Source organism: Leptosomus discolor, chromosome 1, assembly GCF_034619465.1.
Source record: "Leptosomus discolor isolate bLepDis1 chromosome 1, bLepDis1.hap2, whole genome shotgun sequence".
Taxonomy (NCBI): domain Eukaryota; kingdom Metazoa; phylum Chordata; class Aves; order Leptosomiformes; family Leptosomidae; genus Leptosomus; species Leptosomus discolor.
The window spans coordinates 152663440-152678432 of record NC_141391.1 but is presented as its reverse complement, the minus strand read 5'-3'; the positions used below and the strand labels follow the sequence as shown (position 1 = coordinate 152678432).

At 46.5% G+C, this 14993-nt stretch overlaps 1 protein-coding gene across 1 annotated transcript; it reads right to left on the bottom strand.

The window, feature by feature from the left end:
• Positions 1–2735: 2735 nt before the first annotated feature.
• ETFBKMT (electron transfer flavoprotein subunit beta lysine methyltransferase) lies at positions 2736–7380 on the bottom strand. The gene is made up of 3 exons (XM_009959480.2): positions 7012–7380; positions 3816–3946; positions 2736–3100 (listed from the first exon to the last, which is right to left on the bottom strand). The coding sequence occupies exons 1-3, from the start codon at positions 7329–7331 to the stop codon at positions 2736–2738; spliced, it is 816 nt and encodes a 271-aa protein (XP_009957782.1). The 5' UTR covers positions 7332–7380.
• Between the last annotated feature and the right edge of the window lie 7613 nt (positions 7381–14993).

Genomic DNA, 14993 nt, shown 5'->3' with positions numbered 1-14993 from the left:
CAGCCATAAACAATGTGTTTACTTTATCATTTTAACACTTGTCATAACTGCCTTCATTTTAAGTGTTGCAGAAATAAACCAGTCTTCTACTAATCTATTTAACGTTCAGATCAAATTGCATGGAAGATAATAATATATGTTGCATCCAGTAATATTAGAGGATATTATGTTGTCTGGCAATACTCTCTGTTCTTCTGTTGAAGATACCGTTTATGGAAAAGCAAGTCCATTTAGAAAACTTGTTCAAATGTAACTGGAAGCGTAAGTTTCAAACTCCAGTGCCTACATCCCCAACCCTTTTTGCATATGGTACCACAGCTGAGCCCAGTGACGAATGCGTCCCTATGATACCTATGGGCATAGCTGCACCAGTACAAACCATTCCTGCATTACGGAATGTAGCTGCACCAGTACAAACCATTCCTGCAAACCAAAGTTGGTTTTGCTGCATTAGCAGCTGGCATCTGAAGGCTGTAATTGCAGCAGATCCTCGGACCAGATAGAGGCCCAAGAACCTAATTGACCATGTTTTATTCCCTTTTTTTTGGCTAAAGAGTAGTTTATTGCTTTGCCCAGTGGAATCCCTGGTATCAGCCAGGGCCCATCATTCCTTTTGAACTCTTGGACGTGAATTTGCAATAACTTTGTTTTGCACGGTTTTTCATGTTGATCCATGTAGCTGATTAGGCAGCAAAGACACGCTCAGTAATGATGTTGAGTAAGCAAAGAATAAAGATCAGGCTGCCAGCCCTGGTTTCAGGAAGGGTGCCACAAAAAGAGCAAGTAGAATTGTGGGCTAACTCAAGTGGGAATGGGTCTCAGGAGGTTTCTAGTCTAAGTTCCTGCCCAAAGCAGGGCCAGCTCCAAGCTCAGACCAGCTTAGTCAGGGATTTATCCATCCCAGTCTTGAAAAACTGAAGATGACTGAGCCTTCACAACCTTTTGAGGCAACTTGAAGGCAAATGCAGCTTACACCATGTCCTTAAATGTGCATGTATTTTATCATCTTCTCCTATAGCCTCTTCTAAATGTGTAACTTAGTAGTATATCCTCACCTTGTGCTTAAAAAACTGTACAATACTGCAGTGAATTAACACCGTATTTTGGGGTTTGAAAGTTTAATGTAAGTCACACTAAATCCTTCACTGTCAGACTTCATGACTTACATGTTTGTTACTAGCGTAACTCTACTGGAATATTTTTTGATTCAGTTTAAATCACAATAATTTTTAACATGTTTACAGGCACTGGATGAAGTAGGAGAAGAATGTCATGTATACGCTTATCACTTCATATTCTGTATTGTTTGGGTATTGTTATTGTTGTAAATTGTTGAGTGAGCACTGCAGAGTACTCACATATTGTTCTGAAGATTAAAGTTTGTAAGTCTTCCGTTTGGGTAGTTCTGAAAACTTGTCAAATTATATTTTATGGCTGTGTACATCTGAATGTGCTCCTAAACCTCCTACTTCATAAACACCATGGTTTTCTGAGTGAATACAACATACTTCTTCACGTTTATATGCTTCCACCACATCACCTCATACTGGGATAGTTCTAGGGGCATTGTGTTCCATTCTGCAGTTACTAGCTCCCCATCACTGCTTGTTCAATAGTGAACTGCTAAAGGTGACAGTTCCTGCAAGATTGCTCTGAAAACGTTGGTTTCTTCTTCAAATGGCTGCATTTACAGCCTCTTACCTGTGGATCAACTTTTCTTGTCGTCGTTTTGGGGTTTTTTTGGGTTTTTTTTTTTTTTTTTTTTTTTAAAGCCTGGAGGGGGTTCTTCCTTGACAGACATAGCTGAGTGATTCTGGAACTTCTTGTCCAGAATCTCCTCAAGAGAAGAGAAAAACAACTATATCTGATTTTTGTTCCCTGTTTTTATTTAGTTACATTCTGTTCAGAAACACTATGGAAGGAGAGATTTCTTCATCCCTCACCAGCTTCCCATGGATGAGAGGTTGCCTTTTTTACCCCTGCAAAGGTAGGGACTGTAGATCATTTGACCCTACTGTCCAGGGCATAATGTTACCCTGTAGCTATTACTATTTACTCACTTTCCACTTCCTAAAAACTTTGACTTTGGCTAGAGTTCAAGAAGCTTATCTTAGATTTCTGTGCAACTCCTAAATAATCACTCTGGCAGCTTCAAGAAGAGTAAGTTTTTATTATAGAGGGGAAGGAGCAGGGGGGAGATTCAAATTATTTACTTTGACATTCACAAGAAATATCCAAAAAAAAGAGCAAGGCACTTTCAGTTGAGCATAGAGTTGAGCATAGCGGAGAGTTTTATGAAGGAGAGCAATATTTTCTCTGTAAATAAGCTGCAAAAGTCTGTGAAAGCAGTGCAGTAATCTTTCAGCCACTGCCTTCTCCCAGCAGCAGTACGCAGGACATCCCAAACATGTCAGAGTAGTGGCAGAGAGCAAGACAGGGATATACATGAAAAACACCCAGCATGCAAACTCGTACGTGTAACTTGGCTTTGGATTTGCACTTCAGCGCAGGCCCCTTTGAATACAGTTTGCACGGAGTTTTTACCTCAAATGGAGCGAAAGCCTCAGTGAGTGTGACTGAAATCGGTGCAGCAAAAGTACAGTAATCTACTCTGCATCAACAGATATGTTCCCTGTTTAATTCCCATTTTCATTTTACATACTGGAGTGGACCGTGACACATACTTACAAAAACAGCCAGCCAAGTGAGCCACAAAATTCATTAGAGCGCCAGCTTCAGCAGGCTTCCAAGCTATTTGAGGGCTGGTAACTCCAGACGATACTTGATGTTAATCCATTGTTTTCTTGTCTGGTATACTCGGGAAGTGAATATTCTATAACTTTGTGCAACTGACTGCGAATGCTGTGGCTTAAAAACTGGTGCCTGCCGGGGTCGCCAATCAGCACTTCAGTTTGCTGTATCCTGATGCATTTCCTCAGCCAGTGATGCAGACCATCGGCAAGTTGTTCATCGTAAAACATATCTCCTAGAACAATGAGGTCCCAGTTGCCAGCCTCTGAATTAATGATGTTCTTAATGGCGATGGGGAAGGGATTCAGGTGGTTCAGTTCACAGTTCAAGATCATCGCCATTCCTGCGACTGATGAAAAGTCAAAGAAAAATGAAAGTTACTTTTTAGGATTCTGCCATTCAAGCCCCCTTATGAATTTCCTTGACACATCCTTCAGTCTCATCCCTTCAATATTTTTGTTTCTCCTATCTAGGGGCTTCCACAGTTTTCATTATGGGTCAAAATCTGGCTTTATAGTGATGGAATTTTACCCTCATTACACCATGATACAGGAAAGAACTATTCCTGGAATGGATACCAATGGAAAGCAATCATGGAATCAAACCAGAATATCCACCTGCCTTAATCTATGGATATACTTCCTCCCTAACCAATGAGTATTTAAATCATGAACAAACTGAATTCATAAGTCAATTACAGGAAAACAGAGTTTGGGGCAAAAAGACAAAATCTAGACCCTCACATATGAAAGTGCAGGAAAATGCTGTGGTCCTACAGAGAAGCCAGCTTGCTGCCTGCACTTGGACTTCTCTCCCAAACCAGCCGTGATGGCACACAGGCAACATTTAATGGAAACTTTGCTGTTTGTTCGTTCTGAGGAGCTATGGAGATACTGTCAGTGCTGGAGGGGCTGGTACAGCTCGCAAAATCCATTAATCTTTTTAGCATCCTTAGAACTTTGTTTGGAACCTGAATTGCTCCCCAATGGAGCAAAGAGAAGTAAATTTTAAGTGTGCTTTAAAAAAGAATATCTTTACTGAGAGATTATAAAAAAAAGCCTTACTAGGGTCGATGTCATTAGCGAGGACTTGTGATGCCCCACTCATCACAGCAGCTATTGCTGTGGCTCCACATCCACTTCCAAGATCCAAAACCGATCGTCCTTTGACAACACGTGGATTATCTAAAATATACCTGAAAAGGAAAACTGTTAAAGCAATGAACAAGATTATGCAAATTTCCCAGTTTTGCATTACACTGCATAAAGAGTTCTTGTCATACATGTAACGAAGCACAGTATCATAAAAACACTATTCCACAGGTGCAGCTGGTACATAGCTCTGTATTTGTCTCTGCTGATACAAAAATCAAGAACCACCATCCGTCTCCCTTACTCCTCCCCCACGCCCCCAACAAAAAGCAATCCAGCCAAGTAAGCAACATCTTATTTCAGTCGTCTCCTTCTCTGACAGGTGAGCTTATCTAGTAAATGGACAGAAACTGCAAGGTGACTAAAATGCTTGGCATCAGAAACAGGAAAGTAAGGGTTTGTAGAAATCAGAAGCAATCTGACTGAAGAAACACAAAGATGTACTCACAGTGAATACTGCACTCCTCAAAAGACAAAGCCCACCTGTTGCCCTAAAACACTGCTTATGCAACTGCTTGGAAGAAGAGGAATTTCTCCTCTTTCTCTTCCTGAGCCATGCAGACACAGATGCAAATACTTCTAGTCTCCTTAATGTGTTTCCTGAGTAGCAACAAGAAAATGAGAATAGAGCAGTGGTGAGCAGAAAAAGTATCTTCAGCTAGTTGCTGACACCTGCCAAGAGGAACCAGCAAGAAAAACCTCTAGGCTGGAAATGCAGAAGAACTGACAGAAGGCAAGCAGCAGTTATTGTTAACACTATGGATCATATAGCCATTCCTGAGGGTTCAGAACTTCAACAATTGCCTTGAAATTCAATCTTCTGCAACAGGGAAGGCCCTAAGTGACAAGGGGAAGAGCCCTAGGTGACATAAGTTACTGCAAAGTGCCATAAATTTACTACCAATTGCCATAACTTCTGTTAAGGTAGAAACAGGAGAAAGGACTCTACATTTGTGTTGTCATCCGACATAGAGGGTGATGGCTGACTCCTCACGCAGGGCTACTGGTAAGCACAGCTTTTGCAGGTGGGTTCCAATGCAGGGAACTGTAATGGAAATGTTAAGATTGGTGTAAACAGCAAACGGATGGATGGGAATGTCTGGGCCTAGAAACACTGGCAGGGATGGCAGGAGGAGGCCTAATAAGAGTGTCAAGTGATGGCACTTAGATCCCAGCACATCTGTATAGAGATTCCCAGCAGCCCAGACTGGGAGAACAAAAGACAACCTGCCCTCAAACTAAACACTTTGAGCCATTAAGGAAGGTTGAGACCAGGACTGAAGATACAAAATACCCAGATCAGACACCCAGGAGACATGAGGAGGGCCTGACATCCCATGACTCTTGTCTTACAGGTCATCACAAGGAATCCTACCAGGCAGCTTGGACACGGAACAGCTTGGTGCTTCTGAGCCTGTGGTGAGGAATCCCAGCAAGCGAAACTGGCTGAGTTTTAATGAAAACCACCTTCTCCTAGGAGGTCTGGCACCCACCTTTGTTACACCATTAACGTCATGTCACAGCATTATTCGCTACTTTGAAGACTACCGATTGTCCTTTTCTGAGGGCACCCAGGCGGGAGGTTTGTGCAGAGGCGCAACAACTCAGCTGTTTGGCAACACTCCCCCTGAGCCCCCCCACGCCTCCGAGGACAGCCTCTAGCTTACCAACAGGGCGGAGGACAGGGCTTGGACAGCCGCAGAAAGTGCTTCGTTTCCCCTTTCTAGGGGCTATGCTTGGATTTGCAATGACTTTCCAGCAGTGACTCGTGTGGAGCATGGCCTGGCCTAATGCTGCAAGTGCCTGGTTTCCAGCAGAGTGGTTCTCAAGTTACCGGTAATGGCTGTGGTGACTCAGGACAGCTGGAACCGGCTGTACCCCCTGGTGCCTTACGCTGCTGTTGGAGACTGCTGTCTGCCATGCCGCCTTAACGAGGCATCTTAGGTTACACCAAGAGGGACAGCTTGAAATGGGAGACTCCTGCTCTTGTGGAAATGCCAACTGTAAAACCAGCACAGTTACGGAAGCAGCATGTGTTCCTGCTCCCTTTTTCTTTTTACTTTTCCAGATTACGCAGCTGATTTCTGACATTCCCAATGCATCAAAACAAGCACATAAGTGTTAAGTCAATAAAGTGGTGAAATGCCAGATAATTATTGCTACCCAAATATCTGGGCACATGAATCGTACCATAACAAAACGTAGAGATTACCTTACCTAATTTAATTATGCAATGTTTAGGAGCACTCTAGTTCACCTACATGAGGGCGAATCAACTCGACAGTTTAGCTGTAAGACTCATCCTTTCCCTGGTCAAAAACGCCTGCCTATTTATGCTTTCTTGCAGAAAAACAGTAAAGACCCAATTCAGATCCTTCCCCTTCATCTGTGTGTGAGATGTCTGACAGCTTGTTCTTTGCTGTAACAAGTACGAACTTTTTCTGCTGTTCAAAGTGAGAGATTTGATTTTACAGAATAAAAGAACTCTAACTAGTTCCTGGGAATCAGGAGCATTAAAGACATTTTGACAGTAAGTGGCCAAAATCAAAATGAGGCTTCTGATGTGACTAAAAGACGGCCACAAAAAGGCTTGAAAATAAGGCTGCTGAAATCCTAAATGAGGAAAGTGATTCGGGCTCACCAGCACTCCAAGTGCATCAGCATAAACCTACTTTTCCGAACAGATGAGACACACATCCACACTCCTGTCTGTCTCCTACAAAAAAATCCCATGTGTTACGACAAAATAGCAGTCCTCCCGTTTGGAGCGACGAGTGACAGAATTAAACACCTCACTACGTTTTGATGGCAACTGCACAGCCCTTCCACAGATCCAAATTCAGCCCCGTTGTCGACACATGCATCACCACTGAAGACAACAGATTTCAACTTAAGACCCATAAGTTATTCTATATACAGCAGGTGCTGAAATGTCCCTCCCAACCAGCAGAGATTGGGTCTCTCCCATGAAAGCAGAGTGGAGTATAGATAATGCGCTCTCATACGAGGGAAATACGCATCGCTAGGAATCACTACACACAGGGCCAGGTCTGACATCCTGGCCCACAGCAAACTGGACTTATCAGCTTTGGTGATGTATGCTGCGTACCTGGAGAGGGCTTGGCCTCCTGGCCAGTAAATTGCCCAAAACGGGTCCCCATAAGGCCACAGGTCAGGTTTTTCCCTCCAGAACCTGCAACGAGGCGTAAGGAGGCGCAGTCGTATCTCTGGCGTGAGGTGCCCGCTGCTGGTAACCTCTGTGTTCTCCTCCAAAAACGCTCTCACCTCGGGGTCCAGAGACTTGCCAGGGCTCCAATGGCAGCAGCGCTTCCAGCGCAGAGAGGGGCCTCCCCTCCTGCTCCTCCAAGCCTTGGCAAAGGTGTTCTGCCTGCCCAAGAGGAGGAGCCACTTCCAGCCGCGGAAGGTCATGTCTCCCCAAGGACAAACCCTCCCCAGGTGAGCTCGGAGCACAGCTTATCTGAAGCAGGTGATGAGGCAGAAAGCTTGAAACAAACTCAGAGGATATTGTTTTTCATAGTGATGGATGACAATTCCTGAAAGGAGAACAATGCTATGTAAGTGATGACTCTTCAGTGACTTCAAGGCTATGCACCACCAGGGCTTTAGGAAGAGGAGGTCGAATTGCTGCTGTGTGGCCAGGAATGTGTGCCTTGCCCCTGCCCAAAGCCTTTGAAGTCTGAAAGAAGCAGTATTTAAGGAAAAAAGCTATCAAGAGACCCATTCAGGACAGTGCTATGAACATATCCAGTGAGAAACAACCAGTTAGCGGGACAGCTGACAGAGCTAAAAATTAAATGTGCAGCCTTTTAACATGTCCCTCCCTCTGCCTTGAAGATATACACACAGCAATCTTCTCCATTTAAGGTTATTCTATTGAATCTTAAGATTTTTGCAGTAGGGCTCTGGCATTGCGGGGCCTATGGACACAGTAAAGGTTATCAGTAGGTTGTATGAGAGATACCATTAATTACAAGTTTTATAATGGTGATGAGTCTTTCATATGAAAGCATCTTTTTAAAGGCAAGCAATTAAAGGATTTCCTCAAAAGACTGTCCTCTTTCTCCCTTGGATTTTTCAGGCTGCCAGCTCCAAAATGAAAAAACAAAACAAAACAAACTAAAAATCCCCAAGAACTGATCTTAATCAGAACACTCCCAATTTGTGGCATTTGTATGTTAAAGGATCGGTTAGTCTTATGGTGCAATAGTCTCATCTGGATGCTCTCAGCTGTAGAAGAAAGTAGACCTCCATCACCATAGCCCACTCCCTGTGAAAAACCATATCAATGTGCTCCAAGCTGCACAAAGAGAGAGAAACTGACCAACACATTTTAAAAAAATAAGTTTTTAAAAGGTGAGACATTCAGACTGGATGAGCTCACACTCAAAGGCCTTCTGACACCACTTAAGGCCAGTGTTCAGGTCACAAGCAACAAAGAAAAGGAGAATGGAAGATGGGTACATCAGAGTTTAGACTCATTTGAGAATCAGGAGAGTAGAGGAGAGCCACAGCACTCAGCTATGAGAGCAACTGTTTCCCTGCCTTCCTGGTCAAATCTCCTCCTTCATCTATTCTTTAATATTTCCATGTCCTTTTTTCCTTCCTCATCTTGCTCTCTAATTTCTTTTCAATAACTCAGACTTCCTTGCTTCAGGGCACAGCTTTTGAACTTCCCCCTACACTGATGACCAGAGAAGCATTTAAGGTCTGTGCTTCCACAACAGCAAGACTGCGAGTGCAAACAAATGCAACAGAAACCGTGCTCTCTATTTTGCGACTGTTTTCTCTCTTCTGCAGTGGTTTTCATGAAAAAGCAGAGCTATGCATGAAGAAAATCAACTTCAGCCCACCCACGCCAATGTTTCACAACAGAATTGTGGCCAGCTTCACCATCTAGAGCTGTGCAGGTTGTACTTTAAAAAAACAGACAAAGGGACAACAGGAAAAACATGCCAATAAACCAAAGTCTTCACACTTTGTATTTCATGACTCCAGTTTTTCTTTATCTGTCTGTATGTTTAGTAAAAGTTCCTATGTGTGTAGTAGCATTTTTGTTGTGTGCTGGCCTCTGCTTTAGGGTTTAAACTGGGTTTAGGTTTCATCGCTTATTAAAACGTTAAGCTGTGCACTTCCCTCCTGCAACACTTCGCTATTTAGGCTGATAGCCCAGTTAAGCCTTTGTTTAAATCGTTGGCTAAAGGCTTCATATTTTTATCAGGAATAAACACATGTGACTGAACATTTTGCATTTTCCCACATTTAAGAATGCCATTCAGCAGAGTCCATGTAATTAATTAATGTAATTAACGAATGCCTTCCTTCTTGAAGGCAGAGCTATACAACCCTTATCTGCCTAAGGGAAGCGTGAAGTTAACTGAAATCCATCCGAGATATAAATCTTGTCAGCTGACGCTGTATGCTGTTTTTTCCCCATGAATTGCTGCAAATTAGCAGGGCTGAGATGCGGTAGCATGTATTTTGCATTGCGTGTCATGATGGTTACTCTTTTAAATTAATTGTCATTAGAGAACTATCTGGCAAGAGCTCTGCGCTCAAAATGCCAAACGGAGCTGAAGCATTGGCGCAGGAAGGCATCAGGAAAGATATCCTTGCACTTGACACTCCTGGCCTTCCCGTCTTACTGGGAATAAGATCAGTAGGTAAATACAATTTGGAAAAGGGGACAAAACCAAGCAAAACCCATCAACCAACAACAACAACAAAAAAAAGCTATGCAATTTAAGCTTTTTTTTTCTTTTTCTTTTTTTTTTTTTTTTTGGAAAGCAGCAGGTCCTTTCAAAGCCTAACCACACCGACCCCACGCTTCCCACGGGAGGAAGCCAGACCCGACCAAGGCCAAAGGCCGCCCGCCTCAGCCAGGGAGGCAAGCACCGCGCCGTCACCCCGTCCTGCAGCCACCAGCGACCCGCCTGCACCCCGGGGCGAACCCCCGGGACGGCCGCTGCTTCCACCCGGACACCGCCGGGCTGTCACCCCGGGCTGGCCACCCCACCCCGGGGGGCACAGACAGCCTCCGCGGCGCGCCGGCAAGGGCAGGGGCAGGCCGGCACCGGGGCCACCGCCACTGCCCGGGCCCTCCCGCCCCGCGCAGGCCCGGCCGCGCCACGCTGAGCCGAGCCGAGCCGAGCCGCTCGGGCCGCCGCCCCGCTGGGCCTGGTCGAGCCGCCCGCCCCACCCCCGCCGGGGCGGGACCGGGACCGGGGAGCGCCCGGCCCACACCTACCTGCTCCCACCGACGCCGACGCCGACGCCGGGCTCTGCCCCGCCCGCTGCGCTGAGCCGGTGCGCGGGGGCCGGGCCGGGCCGGGCTGGGCCGAGGAGGGCCGGGCTCCCCGCCCGCCCTTAAAGCGGCAGCGCCGCGGAGCCCGCGGGGTCGGGGGCGGCAGCTTCGGCCCCGAAGTCTTCGCTGGTGCTTGGGGGTGGTTTTTCCCACGCCGCAGCGCTTCGGGGCGGCGGCCCGGGCCTACCCCTCTCTACATTCAGACCGCCGGTCAGCTTCGTGTGCTTGCTCTGTTCCAGCTTCATTTAAAATACTGTTTGAAAGACTTGGCATCGATGTAAACTAGCTCCATAATTTAAAATGTTAATAAAAATCCACACGGGAAAAGGAGTAATAAGACATACTCAAACTTGACAGCAATTAAATTAGAATTATTTTTTTCTCCCTTTGCATAGCAGATCAAGGCCACAGTCACATCTGGTAGGGCCTAACCAAGGTTTCCCCATCTCTTTGAAACAGCAACAGCTATTGCAGGTACCGGCCACCCAGCGCCGGGTGTGTTCCTCAGGCAAGCCGAACCTCTGTTTTCCTCGCCATGTGCTTCTCTTGCCCATGCTCCATCCGCCCCGTTAATATTTCTGCTGCTGTAAAGATCCCTTCACCCCTCTGCTCCCCGAGCCCTCTCCGGTGTGGGCAGGAGGAAGGGTTCTTCCCTCAAAGCACTGTTTTGTGGCCATTGCTCAGGAGGGCACGGCTCTGCTGCAGGTGAGCACCTGACAACCTCCCCACGGTGATGTTTCCTCTGCGGCCACAAAGTGCCTCCTCACCAAGCAGTGACCGTGACTCACTGGTGGCTGGACATGGAACCAAACCCTCCTGCGTCTCCCCTCTTCCCTGGCTGCTGTCCTCCGCAGAGGGATCCCCCTGGACAGGGGTTCACCACCCTCCCAGGTGCGCCCAGGGCCAGGGCCAAGCCCCTATGAAGGGTGCAGCAAGGCCAGGCCGGGGCTTCAGGTGGTTCCAGGGTTCCCTGCTGCCTGGTCCACTGCTGCAGTCCCATGGCCATCTTCCTGCAGGGGCTGGTTTTGCTGCCTTGATTATCTGGCTCCAGCCAAGGGAGGCTGGAGAGATGCCTGCGACTCTCCAACAGCTCCCACCGGGTATCCGCCCCATCTCCAGTCCCATCTGCTGGGATTTAGGGAATACAGGCAGCTTCTGACAAGAGTGACAAATGTGGTTTTCTCTAGCTTCCCTATCACAGAATCACAGAATGTTAGGGGTTGGAAGGGACCTCAAAAGATCATCTAGTCCAACCCTCCTGCCAGAGCAGGACCACCTAGAGTAGGTCACATAGGAACACATCCAGGTAGGTTTTGAATGTCTCCAGAGAAGGAGACTCCACAACCTCTCTGGGCAGCCTGTTCCAGTGCTCTGCCACACTCACAGTGAAAAAGTTTTTTCTTATGTTAACGTGGAACCTCCTATGCTCCAGCTTGCACCCGTTGCCCCTTGTCCTATCATTGGCCATCACTGAGAAGAGCCTGGCTCCATCCTCCTGACCCTCACCCTTTACATATTTATAAACATTAATGAGGTCACCCCTCAGTCTCCTCTTCTCCAAGCTAAAGAGACGCAGCTCCCTCAGCCTTTCATCATAAGGGAGATGTTCCACCCCCTTAATCACCTTTGTGGCTCTGCCCTGGACTCTTTCAAGCAGCTCCCTGTCCTTCTTGGACTGAGGGGCCCAGAACTGGACACAATATCCAGATGCGGTCTCACCAGGGTAGAGTAGAGGAGGAGGAGAGCCTCTCTTGACCTAAAGACCATACCCTTTCTAATACACTCCAGGATGCCATTGGCCTTCTTGGCCACAATGGCACATTGCTGGCTCATGGTCATCCTGCTGCCCACCAGGACCCCCAGGTCCCTTTCCCCTACACTACTCTCTAACAGCTCAGTCCCCAACCCATACTGGTACATGGGGTTGTTCTTTCCCAGATGCAAGACTCTACACTTGGCCTTGCTGTATTTTGTTAAATTTCTCCCCGCCCAGCTCTCCAGCCTGTCTAGGTCTCACTGAATGGCAGCACAGCCTTCTGGTGTGTCAGCCACTCCTCCCGGTTTTGGGACAAAGTGTCCCAAATTTCACACGCTGTGTTTTGAAAAGGCTCTTGTGCATTGCCTGAAGTGATGATCCTAAGTCCTGCAGCACTTAGGGGTGCCGGGTTTTTAAAAATAAGTCTGGCGATTACACAGCCTAAGCCTGGATCTGCCCAAATCTCTGAGGTTATGAGGCCCTCTAGTGATTTGCTGGCTTAGTACAATTGAAATGTGCTCTCCAGGGTGAAAGCTGCTCATAAAGCAGGACCTTTCCTTTAAAGGTGAGTGATTCCCAGTGTTCCGAGAGAAGATGGCCCCTTCACGCTGGGCTGCAGAGAGGCCAGGATGGAGGAGATGCACTGGGAGGAGGCCAGGACCCAGACATAAGCTGGTGGTCACCTGCCACATGAAGGACCCTGAAGTCCACAGACACGTTAAGCTATAGGGATACTTGCACGCCTTTTACTCTGATCCCCCAAATGTATATCAAGGTGCGGATTTTTATGGTTTAGGCTCAGCATCCTGGTTTTGGCTGGGACAGCGTTACTTTCCTTCCTAGTAACTGCGGGGTGGGGAGTGAGTGAGCAGGTGCGTGGTGCTCAGTTGCCGGCTGGCGTTAAACCATGACACTCAGGAATGACATTATTTCTTGAAGCCCTTGGGGGAATCATGAATTTTCAAAGGTCTTGAGTCTTTCAGCAGCTCTTGCTGGTCCTTTCCAAGGAGGGAGACATTGAAAACACACATAATACCCAAAAGTGTGCATAAAATGTGCAATTCGGGACACAGGTCTTTGGGCCCTCTGGATACTCGACACCATGCTAGGAATGAAGAACTCCATAATATAAGAGGAAAATAACTATCAGCATCAGCTCAGGATCTATGTAAGATGTGGAAACAGCTTTAAGCATACTGGCAGCTGATGATACACCTCTGCCTTGCACATTTTATTTTATGTCAGAGAAATCTAACATGAAAGCTTTTCCACTTGGATCTTAGCCTCTTTGATTGGGTGCTTTAACAGGTAACTTCTCAGGTCTAGTTTTTCTGAGCTCCTGATTCATGATATTACTCGGTAGCTACGTGAACTTCAGTGAAGTCACTGCTAGTTAATACAGACCGGCATCGTGTTGAGGAAGTTAAAAAAAAAATGTTCCCTGGCTGCTCCCAGCTTAGGGATTGCTTAGGTGAAAAAGGAGGGGTGAAGTCCTTGGTTCCGAGTAACTTTGGTTGGGAGGTTAAAACCACTCTTTCTTGTTCGAATACAAACATTCAGTTAGACTTCTAGCATGGCATAAGAAAGCTCTGATACCAATGATAGCTGCCATCCCTCTGGCAAAAGCCTAGGTGAACCACTTAGACTTTCAGGATATGCTTTGTGCTGGTTACTTCAGCAAAGTATCAAAGCCTGTCCCCTGTGAGAAAAAAATTTTCATTTCCAAAGGCTTTTTGCTTTAGATGGTGATATCTTGAGAATTTCTGCTGCTCAAATGTGTGGTACACTATGCAGCCAACTACCATAACTGTGCTGGAATTTACTCTGAGGACAAGGACGCCTTTGATCACAACATAACATCGATTTGGTGTATCATGAAGGAGTGCGACACTTGCAAAATGCAGCTATAGAGCAGCACACAAGGGACTCCTGCGTGTCCAAGGGAATTAGTGGATTACTGGCTGATGATACAACTGCCCAAGTCTCAGGGGAAATCTTGTTTGAGCCAATTAACAACAAAGAAACAGAACTGCACAAGGACAGAGAGAACGGGAAGGCAGAGAGGAGCTACCTTCACATTAACCAGCCCACGTCTCATGAATCTTCATAGACACAAAGGTTAAACTCAAAGGAAAGCAGGCCTGCGGCTCAGCAGCCAGGTGATCACCCAGTTGATTCCTTCTCTTCTACCTGTTACAGCCCCAATTTCCAGACCTCTTTTTCTGCAAGGCCAGCTGCCGCAGTTTGCTGCGGCAAAAGGACCTCGGTGGAAATTCACAGAAGGGAAGACGGATGGATTCAGAATGCTGTTGATTTGTAAAAAGCATCCCAACAACTCAGTATCAAGTCGGAGGTTTTGCACATCAGGATCAATTTGTCGTTGCCCAGAGGCTGTGGAAACAGGTCATTAGCAAAATGTAGCTCGTACATTAGCTAGTAGCTGAGTAAAATTGAAGATAAGAACTCTGGCTAGGTAAGGGAGAGGCAATTCAATTACTCTGGTGTGTCTTCAGCTACAATCCACACCTACTCATTTCAGAATCACGGTACATCTTTTGCAGTTGAAGAACAGATATCCTAACACAACAAAAATCACACATGACCTGTAATATATCCCAAAAGCATTAGGTGTGCTTTTCACAAGATTACCCTTCCCCACTGCCTTGCCAGCTGCATTGTTAGGAGCAGGAAGGAGCAGCAGCTGGCAGAGATGAAGGCGTCAAGTACCTTCTGGAAGTGGATGCAAGAAGGGGAATCTGGAGGGTGCAGCTTTTTTTCAGGGTGGAGGTGAGGTGATGAAATTGGGAGGAGCTGTATTAATCTGACCCTTGAGCCACTGTAGATTCAGTCTTCCTGATACGAGAAGTCCCTGTAAGAGCCTTAATGGTAAGACCAAGGAGTTGAAAGCTATTATCTCTGAGTTCATTCTTGATTTTGTCTGTGTGTGTGGTTAGAGCATGCTTGGCCTTAGCTGGCTGCTCGTGTTTATGCAGAGTCAGACATGGGAGCAGTT